Source organism: Rhinolophus ferrumequinum, chromosome 17, assembly GCF_004115265.2.
Source record: "Rhinolophus ferrumequinum isolate MPI-CBG mRhiFer1 chromosome 17, mRhiFer1_v1.p, whole genome shotgun sequence".
Classification (NCBI taxonomy): Eukaryota; Metazoa; Chordata; class Mammalia; order Chiroptera; family Rhinolophidae; genus Rhinolophus; species Rhinolophus ferrumequinum.
In genome coordinates, this window is record NC_046300.1 from 42486221 (window position 1) to 42511266 (window position 25046).

A 25046-nucleotide genomic window follows, 5' to 3' on the forward strand; every position below is an offset into this window, starting at 1 on the left:
TTTGTGTGACTTTAAAAAGAAGCCATGTGTCTTTGAATATTTATAGAAGTCAAAGTACTTCCCATAAACATCATCTTTCTTTTTTTCCTTAGATAGATAAAAGCCCAGAAGGACAGTTTACTCAGCTGATGACATTGCCCAAAACCTTACAGCAACAAATAAATCATATTATGGACCCTCCTGGGAAAAACAGAGATGTGGAAGAAACTTTATTACAACTTGCTCATGACCCTGACTGTGCAGATGTGGTACGACTAGGTATGTTTATGGATTTGACGTTGAGGAAGTGCTGGCCATGGGTAAAAGCAAACTGTGTGAGTGAGACGCATTCTTTATTCTTTGTTACCTAGAGAGATCGAGAGGGAGATTGCTTCTAGGAAGAAAAAAGCACTAACCATCTGGGGGTTTTCCAAATCTAAATTTTCATTTGTTTGAAGTAGAGAGGTTAAAGTACTTCTATTTTCAGATTCCTGGGTCCTAAATCACTGTCAAGGGGGAGAAATAATGTTTCTTTTGGTCCCAAGTGCATGACTTCTAGAAGTTATTTCAAAGACATGTCTGTGTTCTTCATGGTGGTCTGAGAAGGAAGGAGACTGGTGACATTTTAATCCTTTTGTAACGCCAAGAACACAGCTTTCCTCAGCCAGCTCCCATTCAGTGCTTCTCACTGTGTGCTCAGCAGGTTCCCTCTGACGTGGCCCATGTTCCCCACATTATCCCCTGGGCCTCCCTAGTGTTTACCAAAAACTCTGGACCTTATCTTCAGAGATAACGTGTTAAAGGTAATTTATGAGGTCAGTCAGTAAAGAAAGAGTTAGGAAATTGAAAATGACTCCCTCCCTCGGATGAGCGCATTCTCCTCTTTCACTGAGTAAGAACTTACTTCATATGTTCACATTGAACGTTAGCTGCAGTCAGTCGGCGCCACGCACTCTCTCTCAGGGACCTGCCCCAGGTTGTCAGGGCATGTTTAAGATCACCGGGTACCTATTCGGAAGACAAATATGGAGGCATATCATTTGCTTGTTGTTTTTCATTTTAACATGATGCTGGTCATGCTGTGATCTCTGCTGAGCCCAAGGGACTGGACTGCTGCTTCTCACTGAGGAGGCGTCTCTCTAGATGTGTTTTCATAATGAAAAGTTTTAACCCCTGGGCAGAAACTTTTTTTTTTTTTTTTTTTTATCTTTTTACATCTTGGAATTGAGAAGTAGCAGCCTTCAGTAGATTTAAAGTCCTAAAGTGACCTTTGAGGGTCACCTAACCCATCCCATTTTAAGGTGAGGATACCCAGGCCCAGAGGGATCAGTCATTTTGCCTGCGCTCACATAGCTGGTGGGTGACACGGCTGGCAGTTTCCAGTCTCCTGGCCCTCAATCCTGATACCCTTTTCACTGTCACTCTATGACACCAGGACAGAAATAGATTTGCCAGTTTTATTGGATAACTAGAAAGAATATTTAGTTTCAGGTTTTAAAAGTGTTGAGATGACTAACATCTGGCTTTTTTGGCATCCTTGTTGGTTTTTTTTCTCACAGGGCTTTCAGCAATCGTGAGACCTTCTAGTATAAGACAGAGCACCAAAGGCATTTTCACTGCTGGTAAGAACTTTAGAAATCCATACTTAATGAAGCTGCAGGATCTGGTGGCCTCAAGTTCCCCTGGTTAAAATGTAAAGCTTTGTCTGTTTCCTAAAAGTACTTGTGAATGCTGAATTTTGATGGTCATAAACTAGGACACTGCAATAACATACAGACAGGCAGACAGCACTGAAATCTGGTCAACTGAAAAAGTCAGTCTATGTGAGGTACTGTTGGAAGGCTTTACTGTCCCTCTAAGTTTTCTGAGTAACTCCTTGTGTGCAGGTGTTTCCTTCTTGTTTCTTATTAATGAAAGTTACACATGCATATCATTGCAGAAACAGTAGTACCTTGCCCTTCTCCCCATTTTCCCTCTCCAGAGACAACTGCTTCCAACTTTCAGTGGGTTATTTTTGTTTTCACTGCCAGTTTCTAAATAACAAGCTTATATTGTATGTGAAGGATCTGCTTTCCAGTATCTTGTGTCTTTTATCTTCATGATGCACACTCTAGTTTTGGTGAAGCACACCATGCAGTAATTTTCTGAGAAAGAGTACATGGGAGGCAAAGTTGGAGACTATGTATGTCTAAACATATCTTTAGTCTCCACTCACACATCATTGAGACTTAGGCTGGAGATACATTGGAAATGATTTTCCTTTAGAATTTTGATATCATTGCTCCAACTATCTTCTCACTTCAAGGACTACTATCAAAAATCCAAGGTCATTCTTAATTTCTTAATCCTTTGTGTATGTTCTTTCTAGGAGCCTGTTAAATCTGAAATTCTCAGTGATGTGTTTTGATGTGAGTCTGTTTTTATCTGTTATACTGGGTACTCATTGCTCTTTCCATTGGAACTCAGAATATAAGAAATTTTATTTTATTCTTTCTTTACTCTTCTGTTTTCTGTTTCTCTTTCTGGAACTCCTTTTATTCAAATATTGGACGTCCAAGGCTAGTCCTTTCGGTTTTCTTTCTTCTCTCTCTTATTTTTGATCTCTCCTTTTGTTTTGCTTTCTGGGAGATTTTCTCAACTTTAGCTTCTAACCCTTCGATTGTGTTTTTTATTTCTCCTATTACATGTTTAACTTCCAGGAGCTCTTTTTGTTTTCTTTTTTTTGTATTCTGAATATTCCTTTTTTTTAAATTTTAAAACATCCTGTTCTCGTTTCATGGGTTTAAGCATTGGAACATATCTTTGGATATTGCCAGATATCCTAGCTGGTTATATCAATTTATAGTCCCCCTAGTAGTAAACGAGAGTACTTGTTTCTTCCCATTCTTTCCAAAACTTGGTATTGTCAAATGATGGGCTTTTCTAGTTCTGTCTTTCCTATGTAACCATCCATGTAGTGAGTGTCTCTCATGTGCTAGTCACACAGGATACAAAGTAAACACAAGACACCATCCTGCCTTGAAGAAGTTAATAATCTAGAAAGGGAGACAGGTGTGTAAATAAACATTTGAAGTACTAGGCATAAATGGCTCAGAGGTAACACAAAGAAGGGAATGACCTTTTAGTGTGATTCTGATCCCTGGGTTGAGATTACCAGGGAGCTGGCATGGTAGCTATCACCTCGTAACGTCTCAATCCAACTGCCTGGATACACAGCCAAGTATTTGGCCCCAAGAATGCTATATGGCCCTCCTGGAAAGATTCAGCCAAAAATTCAAGAAAGATTTAGTAACACATGTGCCAAATCGACTCAGTTAAAGATTTTCTTATCACTTGGGTACATAGCTTTGTATTTCCAATTAAGATATTTAATCGGTGTTCCTGCTGATTTATCCCGGTAAAACTGAAGATGAGGTGCTTGTGTTTACTTGGGTGATTCAGGCTATTAATCTGTGTTTTGCACAATTGCAGCTCCCTTGCTATAATCTTGGGTGAGGCTGAATGGAGTTTTTTGTTTGTTTGTTTTGTTTTTTTATAAATGTGTTTTTTTGTTTTGTTTTGTTTTGTTTTAAGAATTTTCTCTTTTTTTTTTTTTTTTTAATTGGGGAAGGGGAACAGCACTTTATTGGGGAACAGTGTGTACTTCCAGGACTTTTTTCCAAGTCAAGTTATTGTCCTTTCGATCTTAGTTGTGGAGGGTGCCGTTCAGCTTCAAGTTGTTGTCCTTTCAGTCTTAGTTGTGGAGGGCGCAGCTCGGCTCCAGGTCCAGTTGCCTCCAGGTCCAGTTGCCGTTACTAGTTGCCGTTACTAGTTGCAGGGGGCGCAGCCCACCATCCCTTGCGGGAGTCGAACCGGCAACCTTGTGGTTGAGAGGATGCGCTCCAGCCAACTGAGCCATTCGGGAGCTCAGCGGCAGCTCAGCTCAAGGTGCCGTGTTCAATCTTAGTTGCAGGGGGCGCTGCCCACCATCCCTTGTGGGACTGGAGGAATTGAACTGGCCACCTTGTGGTTGAGAGCCCACTGGCCCATGTGGGAATCGAACCGGCAGCCTTCGGAGTTAGGAGCATGGAGCTCTAACCGCCTGAGCCAACGGGCCGGCCCCTGAATGGAGTTTTGTTTGTTCTTTTTTTTGGGGGGCTTCCTGTGCTGTAAGGAATTACTATATTTATTGGCGATTTTTTTTTTTTTTTTTTTTTTTTAGTTTTGAGAATGGTAATGTGATGGGGTTTTTTAAAGCTTCCTTTTCTTGGAGAAATACATACTAAAATATTTACAGATGAAACGACAGGATTCTGAGATTTGCTTCAAAACATGGTAGAGGGCAGTGGGTAAAGAGTAGATGACACAGGATTAGCCATGAGATGATACATTGTGGAAGCTAGATGAATATACATGGAGACATATTATACTATTCTTTCATAAGTTTGAATTTTTCTCTAATAAAAGGTTTTTCAAACGCCATCATCTCTTGACCTTTCGACCTGAATGAACCTTTGGCCCTCTTTCCACTCGTTCTTTCCAGTGGCCAGCAGAGGGCAGTGGGTAACACCTCAGAACTCAGCCCAAATTTCCTGTGGCCATGGAGTGCCCATAGCAGGTTCCCCTGAGTGTTTACCGCTTGCTTCCCTTTCCTTCTAAAAAGATGCCTCATTGAATTGAGGAAGCCAGAGTAACAGAATGTCTGTAACCTGCACTGAGGTTGCAGAAATTGTGGAAAGCGATGAGATCCCTTCAGATTCTATAGGTTTACTTGCCTTATGCTCCGGCTTCTCTGGTTTACGGTAGTTGTGGGCTATTGTGAAGGCAGCCCAGGCTAAGGGCAAGGGTTTGTGAGCCACAGAGACTAGAGTTCAAATTTCAACTGATCTACTGTGACTTGGGCAAGTTACCTATTTTTTCTGAGTTTTAATTACATAGGGCTAATTACACCTGCCTCACCAGGTTGTGAAAATTATATCTTAAATAGATACAAGCATCTAGCACTGTGCCTAGTCTTTCTTCTTTTGGTATCATTACCTAAAAGTTTCCTGACCTCTCTTTAGAACGTGGCTCTTTGCACTGTCATATTCAAATAGAATTTGTCCCTTAGTCAGGTCTCTGCTGGCATAAACTAGCGATGAAAGGAACTGAGTGGCCGGTTTGCCTGTGTCTCTCTCCTCTAACTGCACAGCAGCTGCAGAACCTCTATCCTCCCACGCTTTGTTCTTTAGAAGTCCTCTTGTTGCAGTTGTAGCTGTTGTTGTTCTGCCTTGGCTTTTGCTCAATCCGTCTCCCCAAATCTCCAAAGTTGTATCTGTTTAGTTTTTCAGCCAGGTTACGCATCATCTGCTGGGTGAAAAGTCTCCAGTGTATTTGGTTGAGTTTTTATTCCTTTGTAGCCATTATCCTTCTGCTTCTCTGCAACCTCCTACTCATAATGGGGATAAAAGAGAATGTTCAGTCTTCCCCTTAGCCAATGAATACCTTTTATATTCAAATACAATTCAATTCAGACAGGTAGCTAAGGAGAAGCTAAGCTTGGGGTCAGAAGACATTGGCTTAAAGTTGTGGTTATTCATTTCCTGGCCCTGTAAACTTGGTATGTTAATTAGCCCTTTTTTGAAATGACGGGGCTACTAATACTCGATTCACAAGGTGTTCTGAGAGTATCCACTATGATTCCCAAACTTGGGTGAGTCTAGGTTAAATCCCACTCTATTCCTAGACAAGGTGGAAGCCAGGCATCTATAACCAGCTCAAAGGATTGCCCTTTCTCATCAACTGTTGGATAACACGGCAGTGTGTTCTCATGCGGTCTTTTCACTCTGTCTTTGTGAGTTCCCTTGAAATACCCTGACCATCAGATATACCCAGAGAAGTGAGTACAGAAATGCATCCAAAACCAAAAACTGTTTTTTCCATTTTAGCCTGAGATGTGATCATTCAAAAAAATGTTGACTTCTCTTAGACTGTGCTGTTGATAGACAGAATATCAGAGTTCTCGTGAGGGAAGGGCACCCGCAGCTGGAGCCAGCCACTCAGGTGTAGCGAAAGACTGTTCAGCTTCTTAATACCTGCCTGCTCCTCTTTTCATAGTAGCAGCAGATGGCATCACATCTCACACTGGTAACAGAAGACCAGCTAAGCAAACTGTCATATTCTGAGCAGCAACAGTCTTTTATGTTCCTAATCTGATTGGAGAGAAGTGGACCTGTTTGAGTATTCTGGTGTGGGAACTAGGAGAGAAATGGGGGAAATGTAATGATTAGACTGAGAAGTAAGCAGCAGCCAGACAAGGGAAGGCCTTAAAAGCCATGAAAAGGAATTCAGAGTTTATCCTGAGGGCAGGGGGAAGCCACTGCAGGACTGTAGAAAGGCCGCTACAGCTAGCGAATAGAGAACAGATTAAAAGGATATAAAGCTATTGCTTGGGAAACTGGTTAGATATGGTTGCAGCCAGCCAGGTGAGGAATTACAGCAGCCTGAACTCAGGCCATTGCAGCAGAGGCAGAGAGAAGAGATGAGAAACATATTTAGAAGGTAGGGTGCCAGGTCTTGGTGATTGGAGGGATATGGGAAGTAAAGGAGAAAGAGAAGTCATAGATAATTCCCAGGTTTCTGGCTTGGGAAGCAGTAGATGGTGGTGCCATTCCAGGAGGAAAGGAAAGTTGGGTGAGCATAATGAGTTTAGTTTTTGAAATCTTGCTTTATTTTCCCCCACCTGACTTTCTGGTCAATCAGAATTAACTCTGGGGACAGATACATATTTACTTCTCTAGCTTCAAAAGATTCAACTGAATTAACAAGACAGGTTTAGTCTTGTTCCTAAAAAGATTTTGGCATGCCTCAGATGATTCTTACCAGCCCTTCTTGAAACACAATAGAATGGATCATTCATTGTCCTCTGCTTCTGATTTCTTATATAACTAAAACATTTCTTCCATTTTTTGGTACCTACATACCGTGTTTCCCCGATAATAAGACCGGGTCTTATATTAAGGTTTGCTCCAAAAGACTCATTAGGGCTTATGTTCAGGGGATGTCCTCCTGAAAAATCATGCAAGGGTTTATTTTCCAGTTAGGTCTTATTTTCAGGGAAACACGGTATTTAAATAAGAACACATAATAACAGCTAAGACTTTTTTTTTTTCTGGCGACATGCTTATCATTTAAACCTGAAAAATTTTAAAATAAGTTGTACTTCTGCCTCAGAAGAGATTTTCTTTGTAGATATATCTAACTGTGGTCAGAAATTAATTAGAAGAATGTTGAGTACTTACTGATTTTCTCTCCTAAAGATCTAAAATACAGAATTATGGGAAGGTAGGAGACCTCTAACAACTAGTTATAGCTCTGCCTCACAGTGTTTCCTGGAGACTTTTCCTGTCATTGGACCCATCAGTTTAAGGTCACACACGGAATTCATAGTCTTACACATGTAGTAGCTTTGCTGTAGGTCATGTGAAGCAATCTGGAAATCAACAGAAGAAAAACCTTAGAAGCCATATATCGAAGTAGATTTCTGTATGCTTCCAAAACAAAATTCTGACTAGATACTAATCAGAATTCATGACGAGCTTTCGATAAATAAAGATCTGTCTGAAGATGTATCTAAAGAGATGTTGCATCTTTATTCATTAAGGAAGGAGGAAAAACAACGATGGCTCTTAAAGTTTCTCTCTTAGCAGTCTGTCTTCTCTCAAGTCACATTCTAAATGCATGCTTCCTAAATCACCATCTTTTTTTTAGAAAGGAAAAAGAAAACAAAAGTAAACTTTTAATGTATGCCAAGTAGAATTCTGTGGATTGTAACCTGTGTGAGAGCATAGACCCTAACTGTTGTTCATACCAGTATCCCCAACGACTCACTCAGTGTCTTGTATACAGAGCGTGCCAAAAACATGTACAGTATATACATTTTAAGAAAGGAAAAAACTATTAAAATTGTGATACTCAATATATACTGATAACAAAAGATGAAGACAAGTCACGTTTGACTTCTGCAATTATAAGAGGTGCTCAAAGTGGTTACCATCAGCATCCAGACACTTTTGATTATGGCAAACTACTGCTTGAGCTACGTTGACCAAAGTGTCCACTTGTGTGCATTTTTTTTGGCATCCCTCGTATATACCGTGTTTCACCTAATAAGACTTAGCCGGCAATCAGCTGTAATGCGTCTTTTGGAGAAGAAATTAATATAAGACGTGGTATTTTGTTCTGTTCTATTCTATTCTATTCTATTCTATTCTATTCTATTCTAAAGACCCGGTCTTATTTTACTATATTAATTTTTGCTCCAAAAGACGCATTAAAGCTGGTTGTCCGGCGAGGTCTTATTTTCGGAGAAACACTGTAGGTGCTCAATAAATACTCATTCAGTGTATGTCAGTGACTAAATAAATGTAAGATTCTAGATCTACTGGTAGTATGGAAAATCTCCATGTATATAGAAAACTGCACAAACCATACATTTGGCGAATTTTCACAAAATAAACACATTCATGAACCTAGTGGCCAGATGAGGAAATAGAATAGTACCCATCCTCCAGAACTGCCCTTTGCCCGGTCACAACCACTACTCCTCCAAGAGTAACTACTATCCTAACTTCTAATGCTATGTTTCTATTTTGCCCATAATTTGAACTTTATATAAATATGTAGTCTCTTGTGTCTTTCTCTCTTTATATCATCAGTAAGATTTGTCATGGTGTTGGGAGTAGTACGTAGTTCATTTATTCTCAGTCCAATAGATGAATATACACAATTTATCCACTCTACTTTTGATGGTTTCTTGAGCTGTTTCCAGTTTGGGACTATTACAAGTAGTGCTGCCATGCATGTTTTTGTACCTGTCTTTTGGTGAGCATATGTATGCATTTCTGTTAGATACAAACTTAGGGGTAGAATTACTGGATCTAAAGTGTGTGAATGTTTGAGGTAGATACTGCCAAACAGTTGTCCAAATCACACTCCCACTTAGCAGAGTTCCTGTTGCAGCACTTCCTTGGCCAAAACTTGGTATGATGTGTCTTTTTCATTTTAGGCACTTCAATAGATGAGTAGTGGTATCGTATTGGAGTTTTCATTTACATTTGCCTCGTGACTAATAAAGTTGGGCATTTGTTCATATGCTTATTTGGATCTCCTCTTTGGTGAGGTGCCTGTTCCAGTCTTGGCTTGTTTTTCTGTTGAACTGTCTGCCTTTTCTTACTGAATTCTCTGTAGAGTCTGGAATTAGGGTTTTTTGTGGGATGTATGTAATGCAAAAATCTGCCAGTCTGGGACTTGTTGTTTCACTCTCTTAGTGATGTCTGGTGGTGAAAAGAAGTTCTTAATTTTACGAAGTCCAGTTAATCGATTTTATCCTTTATGGTGAGCAGCTTGTTGTGTCCTGTGTAGGAAGTTTGGCCTGCTCCAGGAAGTTGACGGTTCATGAAGTTCAGGTCCTCCATCTTTGTTACAAGTAGTATATTAAGGCAGAAAGGACCCTTCATTCTGATCTTTTGGTTCTTAACCTTTTGCAAATCCTGGCTCCTGTGAAAATCTGGCTGAAACTCTGGACCCTCTGTGCAGAAATGCACATGTGCATCTACCGAGCAAACTGCTGCAGGCCCGGGAGCTCACAGACCAACCCTGAAGCCGGTGTGTGGGCCCCTTGTTAGAAAACGCCTAACCTAGTCCAACCCAGTCATTGTGCAGCTGAAGAAACTGAGGCACAGAGAGGGGGAGTCACACTATAAGTTTGTGGCTCAGCTGGGACCGGGACCCAGGTCTCTTGACTCTTCTCCCAGTGCCCTTCGTGGTGCAGTTTCCTGCAGCAGTCTTTCTGAGAGCATCTCGCTGGCAGAGCCATGGAAGGGAGAGACTGTTTTTAATTATGGGAGGTTTCTATCCACTAGGGTAATAACAGAAAATGGCTACATAGTGCCACTCGTGTACTTTATGTATTTACCTTAAATGGGAAGCTCCAAGGGGTCTGTGAGTAAGTTTTTGAAGTTGAGCTGGGAATTGCAATGGTTGATGCCTCTTCTTCCAGCTGTGACTCAGTGGCCTGGGTTTGCTGTGATGAACCTCACCGTACGCAACTACCTGCATTCTGCTTAGTGTCTTGATTGGTTCTGGCTGGAATTTTAAAAAGCACCTTATGTAGTAAGTTTCCAGTCTCAACGCTCAAGTGGGTGAGATGTACCATACTGGTTGCTCCAGGGAGAAAATTCAAAGGTGTGGAGGCAGGGTGAGTTTCTTAATAAGCTATGTCAATTTGCAAGTAGTCAGTCAGTCAGTAGACAACTTAGGCCAGAGTTTCTAGACATATTCACTAATGATTTTACTTGTACCTTGCCTTTTAACCTGCCACTGCCTGCAGTAGCCTCTTAAAAGGTCCTAAGCGGACTAGGTAGCTTACAGGTAACATGGCCAGGTACAGGTATTTTCAAGAGATCACTCAAACCTCAGTGCTAGGAGTCTCCAGAACTAATCCTGTTACCTCGTCAGCAATGCTTACAAAGCACACTGCTGGGATGTGCATTTCAGATTCAGCTCAGGCCACAGTTTTTATCTCACGGTGGGTGAAAAAAACTATTCCGATCTTTGGGCCACACCCTGAAACACAGACTAAATGATCTCATCTTTAACACAAAGGAAGTCGAGCCCATAATACTGTCTGCAAATAGGATCCTATTAGATCTGACAGACAAACAACATCCTATTTATTCTATCCCATTTTACTTCTTTCCTATAAGTCCCCCAGAGAGCTTCTTCTCTGATGTCATCAAGTACTTGTGATTAAGTAGATAGAGGGTGCTGGAAGGTCAGATATCTGAATGAGGTGCGTCTTTTCTATAATTTCAAAAGTGTTTACTGAGCACCTACTATGTGTGGTGTACTGTACTGGGTGATAGGGATACGGGGACGAATAGGACAAAGTCTGTGTCCTCAAGGAACTCGCAGTGTAGCAGAGGGACAGGTAATATTGCCTGTAAGTTGACGAGCACTGTACAGTGGGGGGAGTGCCGTGCTACGTGTCAGCACAGGGCTGTGGGAGTAGGAGGAGCCGTGTCTGAATCGGCCTGGGGAGTCAGGGAAGGCACTTGTAGAGAAGAAATCTGAAACGAGACTTGCTGTCTACCTGGCAGAAACTGATGGAAATAATAATATTCACTCAGGGGCAGCCCCGATGGCTCAGTTGGTTAGAGTGCGAGCTCTTAATAACAAGGTTGCCAGTTGAATTCCTGCATGGGATGGTGGGCTGTGCCCCCTGCAACTAAAGATTGAAAAGGGCGACTGGACTTGGAGCTGAGCTGCGCCCTCCACAGCTAGATTGAAGCACAACGACTTGATTTGGAGCTGATGGGCCCTGGAAAAACACACTGTTCCCCAACATTCCCCGATAAAAAATTAGAATAATAATAATAATATTCAATCTGGGAAAATCAGCTGCATACGCTGATAAGAACACATAATAACAGCTGCCACAGAAGCAGTGAGCTGGGAGGGTCTGGGATGCAGGCTTTGGGAGTCAGAATGGGGCCAAGGATGCCCACTTACATACAGACCTTGTCTGTGTTCTTCCTTTCTCCTCTGTTTAAAAAGAGCTACTAAATTCAAAGGCTGCCAGTATACTCGTAACTCAAAAGATTCACTTACTCCAGAAACTCAGGTCCTATGCATCACTGTTACAATAGATGCCTGAATCAGAATCTTTTTCCCGCACTTTGATCACAGTGACCTTTAATAACCTTCAGCTCCCAGGGTCTCCTAAACCCCTCAGTCAGCCCATCACTGCTCCACCCCAAAGACAAGTCTCTGGTCCAAATATCACGGAACCTCTAGTTGAGTATTTACCCAATAAGCTTCAACTTTCTCACTGTCTCTTTTCTCTTTTAGGCATGAAGAAATCATTGATTTATAGTTCACTAAAACTGCATAAAATGTGGAAAGGATGGCTGTGGAAAACATCCTGATTTTTCTTGCTTTTATATATATTATCTATAGATGAATAAAGTGTTCCTTTTTGACAAAATAGTGTTTGTTATTTTGACCCATTGCTTGACGATACCTTGATTTGCATAATACAGCAAGTCCTTGAACAGCGTTTCTTTCAATATCATTTCCCTAAAACATTGATAACCGGAACCACTGTGTGGGGTTTGCATGGTCTCCCCATGTCTGCGTGGGTTTTCTCTGTGTCCCCTGGTTTCCTCCCACATCCCAAAGCTGTGTACATGAGGTAAATCGTTATGTCTGAGTTATCCCAACCCGGGTGTGGGCGGGTGTGTGTGAGTGCACCCAGAGATGGAAGGGTGTCCTCTCCACGGTGGGGTCCCACCTCACGAGCACCCAGAGCTGCCAGGATAGGACCAGCCACACTAGACCCCAAACTGGAATGTGTGGGTTGGAAAATAATGATCTTACTTGCTTTTATTAATCTTTCTTACATGTATATATAGCTCACATTTATTTCATTGTTTAATATTAGAAGTGTTTTCCATCTTTATTTAGAAGATTGATGATGTGTTTATGACCAGAAATAAAGCCATAGGAACTTAACTGTTGTTTATATCAACTAGCCTAGGGTAAAATTGGTTTCTTTATATGTTGTTTTGCTTAAAGTCACAATTTCCAAGAACCTTTCGATGATGTTAAATGAGGACTTACTGTACTTGATGTTTTTAAATGTATGTTAGACATTTATGCAGGGGGGACCCAAATACTTTTGAGGACTTAGCATGAGAGGAGAAGAATCCGCTTTACACACCAAACCACCTGGGTGCTGCTTGCATAAGACCTGTAGCTGTGTTCTGCCTTTTTTGGTACATCAGAGTCAAGATCGCGAGAAACTGCATGTGCTTGTGGACATGCGGCTCTGGGGGCTAGAAGCAGGGAAAGTTTGGCTCTCTCTGCCTAGTCTCCGTCCTTGTTCACTTGTTTTTTTTCCAGTGTGAGATCAGAAGTGTCACATCAACATTTTCCTGAGTCGAGGTTTTTTACGTTTCTCTTTGTTCTTCATGAAGATGTGTGGCAGTGACTTTTGGGTGAGGGGCCTGCAACAATCCCCTTGCAGAGCCTTCCCTATTGTAACCGTTAGGAATGTTTGGATAACAGGAAACCCACTGCAGAATGCCTTGAACAGCAAAAGGCTCATCATTCAGTTCAAAGAACTGAAAAGTTAGAGGTGTGGTGGGCTTCAGACTTGGTTTGATTCAGGTTAACAGAATCATCCAGGATCCAGTTTTTCCATCTCTTCTGTCTCTGCCCTTTGCCATGTTGGAATTCTAACCACCCCCAAATGTGCCTTACTTAGGCTGGCTCCCTTCTTAATTCTGAGACTGCTGGCAACATCTTCAAGGGCTATATGCTTTCCCATCTGCATTTGGGAAAACAGAGAGGGCTCCTTTCAGAAGCCCTCTTAGAAAAGCAAGAAAATTTTCCAGCAGCTCCCAGCAAGCCTCTGCCTGGTTTCATGGGCCCTAGTTGGGTTACTTGTCCATCCCCAAGCCAGTAAAAGGCCTAGCCGCTGGAGGAATGTTTGCTCCATTTCTGGAGGAAAATCTGGGTGGTGCTGATGTCAACAGGGCCTTCCAGACCATTCTTAGCTGTAAAACCTCAGAGCCCCTATAATATAGGACAAATGTTCAAATATTAAACATTTCTATGGTAATGCTTTTCTTTATCAATTCTCTCCGAAGGTCTCATTGACCTGTACTGCCCAATATGGTAGCCACTAGACACGTGGCCATAGAGCTCTTGAAACATGACTGGTCCAAACTGAGGTATGATATAAGTGGAGACTGACAGATTGCAAAGACTTAGTATGAAAAAAAGAATGTAGAATGTCTCAATAATTTGTCATATGGATTGCATCTTGAAATAATATGTGGATACATTGAATAAATATATGATTGATGCTAATATTAATTCCAATGTCAGCTATTCCTTTTTTCTTCTTTTTGAATGTACTACTAAACAATTTGGATTCCACAGGGCAGTGCTGTCATGGAGCTTTATTGACAGTCTATACACTGGTTTCTTCCTGACGTGGGAAGAAGGCTGTTTCTCTCTTCGTTTGATGACTGGTAAAAACAGTTTCTTTGAGTCAACTATGCCTGACCCATAGTAAGCTCTCACAAAAGTTTTTTGAGGGAAATAATGAAGCAAAATCATCCCAATTTGGTTTTACTTCCCTCTTTTAGATGCTGCTATGCTATATTGTTGATCAGATTCTTAGCTTCATCACAGATGGGAAGGAAGAAAGATTGTGGGTGTTTCACAGGTGTGTGAAAGAAAGGGTAGCTTATTAGGACGTTGTGATGTCATTTAAAAATAGCAGTTGGTGAATAACAATGGTTACTCTTTGTGGAGAGCTTTAACAGCTGTAAACATGTCTCTAAATGCTTTTTCCCAGGCATTATCTCATCCTCGTTAACAGTATTGTGAGATGTATATATATATGTGTGTATATATATATATATATATTTTTTTTTTTTTTTTAATTTTTTATTGGGGAATCGTGTGTTTCTCCAGGGCCCATCAGCTCCAAGTCGTTGTCCTTCAATCTAGTTGTGGAGGGCGCAGCTCAGCTCCAAGTCCAGTCATCATTTTCAATCTTAGTTGCAGGGGGCGCAGCCTACCATCTCACGCGGGAATTGAACCAGCAACCTTGTTGTTGAGAGCTCGTGCTCTAACCAACTGAGCCATCTGGCTGCCCCTGAGATGTATATTTTTATTATCCTCATTTTACAAGGAGGAAACTTTCTCATCTCTCCGAACTCTGGTTTAGATTACCTGCCTGGCCCTGTGGGATTTGAGGTTTGGACCCCGTTCCTTGGCCAATTACATATTATTATATTGAAAAACTGATTGATACCAAATGAGTAGGGTTCCAATCTATATCGTAGCTCAGAGACCTTGATTGAACATTTTAATCAAATGCATTAACATTGTGATTTAAATACTGATTTAGATCCCATTTGATCCCTAGCACAGGAGATTCCATTTAAGTTTTTCTTTTGTAAGTACACTCTAGTGTTAAACATTATTATATCTTTCTTAACTCAAAAATAATTTTAAGGTTTCTTTTTGGGGAGGACCACATACTGCAAATAATTTGTTTTTCAAATTCTGGAGTTATTCCAGAATATGAAGCAAATTGAAACAGATAACTGTGAATTCACTGGGAGGTGACCCATTTCCAACTCAGCAAGTCAAGAAAGAGTTTGGGGTAATATTTTCACTATTTTAATTAGGAGTGCAGCCACTTAGCACAAATGTAGAGACGTCAATGATATTTTTTTAATTGAGTTATAATTGACATGCAACATTATATTAGTTTCAGGTGTATAATATGATTCAATATTTGTATACATTGCAAAATGATCACCACAGTAAGTCTAGTTAACATTTGTCACCATACATAGTTACAGAAATTTTTTCTTGTGATGAGAACTTTTAAGATTTACTCTAACAACTTTCAAATATGCACTACAATATTATTACCTATATTGCCATGCTGTACATTACATCCCCAGGACATTTCTTTCATAACTGGAACTTCATACTCTTTGACTCCCTTTACCCATTTTGCCCACCGCCAACCCCCTGCCACTGGCAACCGCCAATCTGTTCTCTGTGTCTATGAGCTCAGCATTTTTTTTTTTGGGGGGGGGGGAGTGTTTGTTTTAGATTCCACATATAAGTGAGATCATATGGTATTTGTCTTTATCTGATTTATTTCACGTAACATAATGCCCTCAAGGTCCATCCATGTTCGCACAAATGACAAGATTTCATTCTTTTTTTTAGGATCGAATGCTGTCCCATGGTATATATGAGTATGTACCACGTCTTTATCCATTAATCTGGTGACGGGCACTTAGATTGTTTCCATATTTTGGCTATTGTAAATAATGCTGCAATGAACATGGGGGTGTGTATATCTTTTTCAGTTAGTGTTTTCATTTTATTTGGATAAATACCCGAAGTAGAATTGCTAGATCATATGATAGTTCTATTTTTAATTTTGTGAGGAACCTCCATACTGTTTTCCAAAGTGGCTACACCAAATTACATTCTCACCAACAGGGCACAAGTGTTCCCTTTTCTCCACAGCCTCACCAACACTTGTTATTTCTTGTCTTTTTGATAACAGCCATTCTAACAGGTGCGAGGTGATATCTCATGGTGTGGTTTTGATTTGCATTTCCCTGATGATTAGTGATACTGAGCATCTTTTGATGTACCTGTTGGCCGTCTGTATCTATTCTTTGGAAAAATATCTATTCCAATCCCCTGCTCATTCTTTCTTATTTTTTTCCTCATGTCAAGACTTAGAGGTTTTTTTTTTTATTAGTTTCAGGTGTACAAAATAATGTAATAGTTAAACATTTATACCCCTCACAAAGTGATAACCCCTCTCCCCCAATCTACTACTCCTCTGACATCGTATATAGCTGTTACAATTCCATTAACTCTATTCCCTATGCTGTATTCCACATCCTGTGACGATATACCAGGGGTGCCAAAAAATGTATACACATGACTTGTATTCATTTTTTGTGATTGGTATATATCGAGTATTACAATTTTAATATAGTTTTTTCCTTTCTTAAAATGCGTATACATTTTTTTGGCACCCTCTGTGTGTATATACACATATGTATATACATATATATATATATATACTAGTATATATATATATATACACAAATATATATATATATACACACTAGTATATATACATATATATACATGTATATACATATATATTTAATTATAGTTGACATTCATTATTCAGCCTCAGCTTCAGGTATACAGCGCAGTGGTCAGGTGCCTACACAGTCCATGAAATGGTCTCCCTAATAGGACAAGTGCCCATCTGACCCCCTATAAAATCTTTACAACATTATTGATTATATTCCCCAAACTGTATTTCATATCCCCGTGGCTATATTGTGATTACTAATTTGTACTTTCGAATCCCTTTATCTTCTTCCCCATTCCCACCCCCTCCCATCTAGCAATCCTGTTTTTTTTCCTCCCTATATCTCTGAGTCTACTTATGTTTTGTTTGTTTGTTTATTCTGTTCTTTAGATTCCACATACAAGTGAGATCAGATGGTATTTGTCTTGCTCCACCTGACGTATTTCACTTAGCATAGTATTCTCAAGGTCCATCCATGTTGTTGCAAATGGTAATATTTCATTCTTTATGGCTGAGTAATACTCCATGGTATAAATATACCACAGTTTCTTTATTCAATCCTCTGTTGATGGGCATTTCGGTTGTTTCTATATCTTGGCTATTATGAATAGCATTGCAATAAACATACGGGTGCATATATTTTTTTTCAAATTACTGTTTTGGATTTCTTTGGATAGATAGGAGTGGAATTGCTGGGTCGTAAGGTAGTCCATTTTCAATTTTTCGAGGTACCTCCATATGGTTTTCCATAGCGGCTGCACCAGTCTGCAATCCCACCAACAGTGCACAAGCATTCCCTTTTCTCCACACCCTTACCAGCACTTGTTGTTTGTTAACTTATTGATGATGGCCATTCAGACCAGAGTGAGGTGGTATCTCATTGTGGTTTTTATTTACATTTCTCTGATGGTTAGTGATGTTGAGCATCTTTCATGTGTCTGTTGACCATTTGTATGTACATCTCTTTAGTGAAATGTCTCATCATGTCCTCTGCCCATTTTTTAATTGGGTTGTTTGTTTTTTTGGTGTTGAGTTGTATGAGTTTTTCTTAATAAATATTGGATATTAACCCCTTATCAGATGTATCGTTGGCAAATATCTTCTCCCATTCAGTAGGATGCCTTTTTGTTTCATTGATGGTTTCCTTTGCTGTGAAAAAACTTTTTAGTTTGATGTAATCCCACATGTTTGTTTTCTCTTTTGCCTCCCTTGCCCTGGGGGATATATCAGTAAAAATATTACTAAGAGTAATGTCTGTACATGTATTTCCTATATTTTCTTCTAGGAGTTTTATGGTTTCGGGACTTACATTTAAGTCTTTGACACATTTTGGATTTATTCTTGTGTATGGCCTAAATAGGTGGTCCAGCTTCATTTTTTTGCATGTGTCTGTCCAATTTTCCCAGCACCATTTATTAAATAGGCTGTCTTTACCCCAACGTAAATTCCCTTTGCTCATTCTTTAATCAGACTGTTTTGTGTGTTTTGTTTGTCTGTTTTGTTACTGATTTGTATGAGTTCCTTATATATTTTGGATGTTAACCTCTATCAGACATGATTTGCAAGTATTTTCTCCCATTCAGTAGATTGCCCTTTTATTTTGTTATGGTTTCCTTTGCTGTGCAGAAGCTTTTTTGTTTGGTATAGTCCTACTTGTTTAATTTTGATTTTGTTGCTTTTGGTGTCAAATCCAAAAAAAAAAATTATTGCCAAGACTGATGTTAGAAGCTTATTGTCTATGTTTTCTTCTAGGAGTTTTATGGTTTCAGGTCTTACATTCAAGCTTTTAATCCATTTTGAGTTCATTTTTGTGTATGGTGTCAAATAACGGTCCAGTTTCATTCTTGTGTGTTCTCCAGTTTTCCAGCACCATTTATTGAAGAGACTGTCCTTTCCCCATTGTATATTCTTGGTTCCTTCTTCGTAAATTCATTGACCATATATGCTAGGTTTATTTATGAGCTCTCTATTCTGTTCCATTAACCCATGTGTCTTTTTTTTTTTTATGCCAATACCATTGTTGGTGGTTTTATTTGACTAGAACAACAAACATATGTTTTCCAGATATTTTTATTCAAGGCAAAAATGCAATTTTTTTCCAATAAAAAGGAGAATTTTAGAAATGTTTGTCACTTATACATTTAAAACACATTTATTTTAAAAACATACTAAGCAGGTTGTTTCCATCAGGTTGGCATGTGAACTTAAATCTATATGATTATTTTACACTTCATGATGTAGCCAACACTCTTCTCAATTTCTCCTTACTTTTTATGCACAGGACAAAATGGAAAGCATTCCCACTTTCCAGTTGCCAAATAATATTTCCACATACAAGGTATGATCAAACAATATGGTGAATGTTTAAATAAAAAAAATTATTACAGTAAAAGACAGATTGCCATTAATCCCCTTCAAATACCCCTCTCACTTCAAATATACTTATCCCATCGTTCTTGCCATTTTCTGAAGCAGTTCTGGAAGTCGTCTTTCATGAGTGTCTTTAGTTGTGCTGTGGTGGCTGCCTCGATGTCCTGAATTAGTTTGACTTTGGGGAAGAGCCAGAAGTCACATGGTGCCAGATCCGGTGAATAAGGTGGATGAGGACCCCGCAATGTTTTTATTTGACAGAAATTGGCATGCCAGAAGCGATGTGTGACACAGAGCGTTGTCATGATGGAGGGTGATTTATGGCACACTTTACAGCACACCTTTTCTCAACCATAGCTCACACCTGACTGCACCGAATTAGTTGAAACTTGTCACACACTGTTACTAAGGTTCAATGCGCCACTTCCTGTATTGAAGATCCCTGCCTTTTCGTTGGATGGCACTCGGCGGCAGCATTCACCGTATTTTGTGATCACAATGGAAAGGCTCCATATCACACATCTCTTCTAATAAGGCAATTTCTGCAAATAAAAACATTATGTTGTGTCCTCATCCACCTTATTCACTGGATCTAGCACTGTGCAACTTCTAGCTCTTCCCCTAAGTCAAAATGACCATGAAAGGAAAGCATTTTGAATCGATTCAGGACATCAAGACAGCCGTGACAGCACAACTAAAGACACTCATGAAAGAGGACTTCCAGAACTGCTTCAGAAAGTGGCAAGAACGATGGGGTAAATGTGTTCGAAGGAAGAGGGAGTATTTTAAGGGGAACTAATGGCAATGTGTCTTTTTACTGTAATAATTTTTTCTATTTAAACATTCACCATATTTGTTGATTACACCTCATATTATTAACTTACCTAAAGGAAATACATATCCTCTCTATAGAAGCTTATTTATCAAGTCAGAAAGTGACTGCATGGTTTAACAGGAAAGACGTGGCCTCTGGAATAGTGACACCTGGATTCAAATTCCAGCCTTACTGCTTATCAACCAAGTGACCCTGGGAAATCATTTATCCTCTGAGAATTTGGGTTTCCTCTTCTGGAAAATGAAGATAATACCTACCTTGTAAAGGTTGGCATGAGGCTCAAATTAAATGACTGTGGTAGTATTTTATCCATCATAAAACTTACATATGTAATATCTTTTCTGATGAGTTCCAGTGATGAAGAGACAGTGTGGTGTAGTGGAAAGAGCTCTGACTTTGAAGACTAGAGGGGAAAGAAGATGACACTGCTGGAGTATCTTCTGCTTCCCCCCTGCACGTTACACAAGTTGTATCATTTTCTTTACAGTAACCCTGCCAGATGGGTGTTAATTTTCCCATTTTGTACTCTGCTCTTCTCACTATACCTCTTAGATTTAAGTTCAAGTGTTCATTATGCAAATTACTGTTATCTTGGGGACAACATTTATTCTAACACTGTTTTCTTATTTGTAAAATGGCAGTAGTACTAATCCTGACATCACAGAGTAGCACCTCAGCTCCTTTTTTCAAGTTCCCAAAGCGTTTTTAGAGCTAGATTAGCTCTAAATAAAAAAGTAAAAGCTCAGATGGTTCCCTTTAGGATCCAGTGGAACAACACGCATAGCAGTTCAGTAATAATCATGACATCCAGCTCTAAATTAAATTACTTGTACCAGCACTCTGGCGTGACTTTATTTTAAAACTTCTCAGCACACACATTTTTAAAAAAATTACAGCAGTTTATAAAGATGTGAGACTACAGAATAGCCAGGTCCCAGCCACCTTGATGAAATTGTAACGCTGTCCGGAAAAACATAGTTGAAGGGTGAGTTGTTCACATGGATATCGGCAATCTTCAGGATAGAGGCAGGGAATGTGGCAGAAAGGAAGACACTGAGCGGGGCTCCAAAGCGCACAGGGAATGTCGGGAGGGAGTTCATTGGGAGATAGTGATAAGAGAAGTATTCCAGCTCGTGGCTGGAACTCAAAGGGAGAGAAGTTAGGTCAGGGGCGGTCTCAGGAGCCAGGAAAGTGCAGGCTCCACCCCGGGCTGGTAGCCTGTGGTTGCTTCACGGAAAGCGCTCCCTTTTCTGCCCGGGGCATAACTTGCTGATCTTATGCTAGCCTGACCATCTAGCTGACATCCACACTGAACTCAATTGCTGCTTTTGTTGGCAGGGCAGAGGGCCTGCCTCTGCCTGCCAGTGTAGTTTGATGGAGAACTTTCCAGGTGCACTTATGAAGGGAAGAACATTTGATTCCAGGGAAGAGAAGAAAACCACCCCCAGGGTTAGGGCTTCTGAGGTGGCGAGAGAACTCTCCCTGCTCTGTTTTGTCCAGGAAGTTTGTCCTGTGCATAAAGTGTGCTTTCATAGAGTGGGAGAGCAAGGCTGCTCAAACCTGTTTCAGGTGGCAGAGCACCTGCAAGTCAGCTTCCTTTGCAGAAGATGATGAAACACTGGCATTTCTATTTCTCATGTGAACCATGATAGCTCAGAATGTATTGGTGGATTTGGCATCTGGGTTGGGCTAGAAACGCCTGCTTAATTAATTGTGCATACTGTTATAAATAACAGAATCAGAGCCATAAGCATACTGGCTCATGGAGAAAACAAGCTGTTGAGCTACGCAGGTTCCAGCTCCCAAGTCTCCATGACATTCGTTTTGATATCCGTTGCCAATATGTTTGGATGTTCTGCTATTACCTGATAGTAGTCATCAGAAAACAATGTTGGGAGAAACACTTAAAATTGACAAAGGACTGGTCATTAGCTTTTTGTTTTCTTAAAGCAAATCAAAAAGGGAAAAAATAAATCATATTTGGGGGACTTTGGAATCAGAAAGACCTGGGTTTAAATCAAGAATATTAGCTGTGTGATAGTGGGCCAGTTACTAAATGGCTTGGAACCTGCTTCCTCATCTTTAAGATGGAGAGACGACCTACTAGGCAGGATTGTTCTCAAGATGAGCATTAGTGTATGTAAAGCCCCTGCACAGAGCCAGGCCCATAGTAGGAGGCTTACTAAAGGACACGTATGGCATCAGAACACTTCATCCAGCTCCTGAAACCACCACTCCTCCACTAGGAGGGAAAAACTGAGCTGGAAAGGGCCTAGATTCGATTGGGTTGTATTTCCCTATTCAACAGATGAGGCAACAGATACTCAGAGAGGAACCCCGTGCGGAGAGCCAGGCACAGAATCCCGACCCTCCTCGGCTTCCCTGCTGTGTTGTGCAGGAAGGACTGTTCTCTTCTGCAAACCCAGAGCCTTTCTAAAATGCCCACGTTGTCCCTTGAGGCCACAGGCTATTGCATGTGTTCTCTTTTCTTTTGGTAGCTGGCCAAGAGGAGAGAATGTGCCGTGACTCACCAGGTGAGCTGGTCCCCAACCCCTAGTTACTATTCCTGTTAAAGAAAACACACCCCTCCAGACTGTGCCCAGGTGGCTGTGTTTTCTGTTATGTTTATTCCTCCCGCTGTGGCTTTGCTGTTTGGAGAATTTGTCAAAGTGGGTGCCCGCGGCTGTACAAGGCCACAGCTTGAGACGCTGTTATTGTGGCCACTCGGAGCAGGGAAGGCCCCGGGTGCTCAGCCTGGCCTGAACGGCACAGGGAGAAGCTGGCTGCCCGCCTCAAGGCTCCAGAAAGCAGGTTTGGGCAGAGAGAAGGGGACTGGAAGTGGAGGCAGACGTGTTGGCACCTGTCTGCGAGTCTCCAGGGAGAGAGAGAGACACCTGGGAGGCAGAAGCAACACAAAGGAACCCAGGTGCACCTCGGGAGGGTACCTAGATTTCACAATCTTGAAGACGTCTTTATTATTCAAAACGCAGCCCAGTGCTTTAAAAGATGTTGGTTGGTCGTTTCCCTATATGGCACTTCCCATTCTGGGCTTGCGCTGTTCGCATCCTCCACCTTCCTGCTCTGCGGCTCGTCTCGGGCGGCTGGGGCGCCAATCACATTCGTAAACTTCTATTATGTCACCAGCAGCCAATCGGAGTGGCTAATGAGTCTGGGATAACCAGTGTTACTACGCTGAGTTGACATAATCCTAGCCAAGAGCAAAGAAGCTTGGCAATTTTCATCAGCAGAGCCTTTTAAACAGCTTTTTGAAAGCCTGCAAATTTGTGTTAGGGCCACTCGTAAACCTACATGTCTCCACCCCATGCTGACTGATGAACCGGCTGCACTTGGAGGTAAAAGCCTGTGTGCAAAGCCCGCAGCAGACAGCGAGAGAGGAGTCCATGTAGCCTGAGAGAGGCCAAGAGAAGCACCTGCTCCTAAGGTTCCAGTTCTGGCTCTAGTCCAGGCACCCCTGTGCATACCACCTCTGGGTTCTAGGTGATGCCCTGAGCAAATTCTTCTTTACTTTAATTAACTAGAATCAAGCCTTCCTGTCTCAGACCAAATGATCTTTGCCAAGACTTTCTGCCTGTTGTCTCGGCATCTCCTTGCCTTGGCTGTGGGTTTCTTGGCAGGACTGTCACTGGTTTAGGTTCCACACCTTCCACGTTGCTGACACAAGAGCCTGCAGGTGGTTTGATGAGTGATGTGCTTTGGCGTTGCGATGGAATTATGCCTTGCCTTGTAGGAAAACAGGCCTGGGGGTGGGGAGCAGAGTTCCACTTTCCAGCCCAGCCCATGTTGAAGACCTGATTCTTCTTGAAGTCTAGAGATACTCTCTGCCTCAGTTAAAAATTGAACTTCCATCGCTCCATTTTGATTTTCACCACTAAAGAGAGAACTTCTAGAGAGTTGGGTCTATTTGCTTTCATTCTTCCCTTGGTCTAATCTAGGAGTCAGTAAACCATGGCCTTCAAGACAGATCCACTCCTCCTGGTTTTGTAAATAAAGCTGTATTAGGACAAAGCCAGGCTTATGCATTTAAGTATTGTCTGTGGCTGCTTTCACACCATAACAGCGGAGTTGAGAAGTTGTGACAAAGATCATACTTTGGCAAGGCCAAAAATATTTACTATTTGGCATTTTACAAAGTTTGCCAACCCATGAATCCATCTACCTGGCTGTCCCCAGAGAGTAATCTCTTAAACCTCAGGTCCAACGACACCATTCTTCTGCTTAAAAAAAAAAAATCAAAATTCACACTGTAGACAGAAGTTCTTCGTGTGGCTCTACACAACCTGGCTCACAATCCTTCCATCTCTACTTTACACCCTCCACCTCGGCTCAGACTATGCCTGATGCCTAGAATGCACTTCTGCTTTCTCCATCTGTCAAACTTCTAAACATTCTCTAGCACCAAATTCAAATGTCACCTCCCCTATGTACCCTTCCTAGATGCCCAGCAGGATTCATTGCTCCCTCGTCTGCTCCCATAGCTCTTTGGACAGACAACCACCATTGCATTGACCATATGGGAGTGCAATGATGTGTTTGTGTGTTTTTCTTCACCACTAGACAGTAAGCTACTAGGGATCAGGGATGTTGTCTCATTGCCTTTCTGCCTCTTCCAGGAATGTAAATGAATCATCTAGATGATAAGTCAGAAACAGATATTTATAAAAGTACCAGGAACCTGACTGTAACATCTTATCTATGCCACCTCTCATGATTGACTGTCTGGTTGGGGAGTCACAAATGAGTGGGTGAAGGGAGCTCCTGCCAGGGCAGACCAAGCTAGCTGCCCCACCCACCAAGGCTCCTAGGCCTCTCTATCGGGGACTTGTGGGACAGCAGCTGCCTGTTCTGCCTTTGAGCATGACCCACTAGGGTCTACATGTGACTCATCCATCTTCCATGCCTCATGGCTGGAGAGCTCAAGGCTCTGGTCAGTGTTACCCTATCCTGTCATACCCAGCGCCCTGTGGCCCTCCTGTGGGCTCCACTGCCTTACCTGAATCGGGCCATTCTTTTCCCTGTAACTCCTGATAGCTGGATATCACAGGTGCTCAAAAAAATTTCTAGTGAGTATGTAAATGGATAAAATACGTATTGTTTTCTTCTAACATCAAAATGCAATAACACATTGTCACATTCACTTTATCACCAAGCACATTCAAGACT

General features: G+C 41.2%; 1 protein-coding gene across 7 annotated transcripts in view; it reads left to right on the plus strand.

Moving 5' to 3' along the window:
* The window catches only part of TAMM41 (TAM41 mitochondrial translocator assembly and maintenance homolog), an 87666-nt gene that overhangs the window by 35189 nt on the left and 27431 nt on the right, over positions 1 to 25046 (plus strand). For 4 of the 7 annotated variants that reach the window (XM_033132819.1, XM_033132812.1, XM_033132815.1 and 1 more), the window contains exons 6-7: positions 93 to 258; positions 1539 to 1601. In XM_033132819.1, the coding sequence (XP_032988710.1) occupies positions 93 to 258; positions 1539 to 1601 (229 nt within the window). Of the gene's footprint in view, positions 1 to 92; positions 259 to 1538; positions 1602 to 2347; positions 2374 to 9997; positions 11209 to 20220; positions 20307 to 25046 lie in introns of those variants that run through there. The other 3 variants (XM_033132813.1, XM_033132814.1, XM_033132817.1) reach the window with 3 other exon arrangements.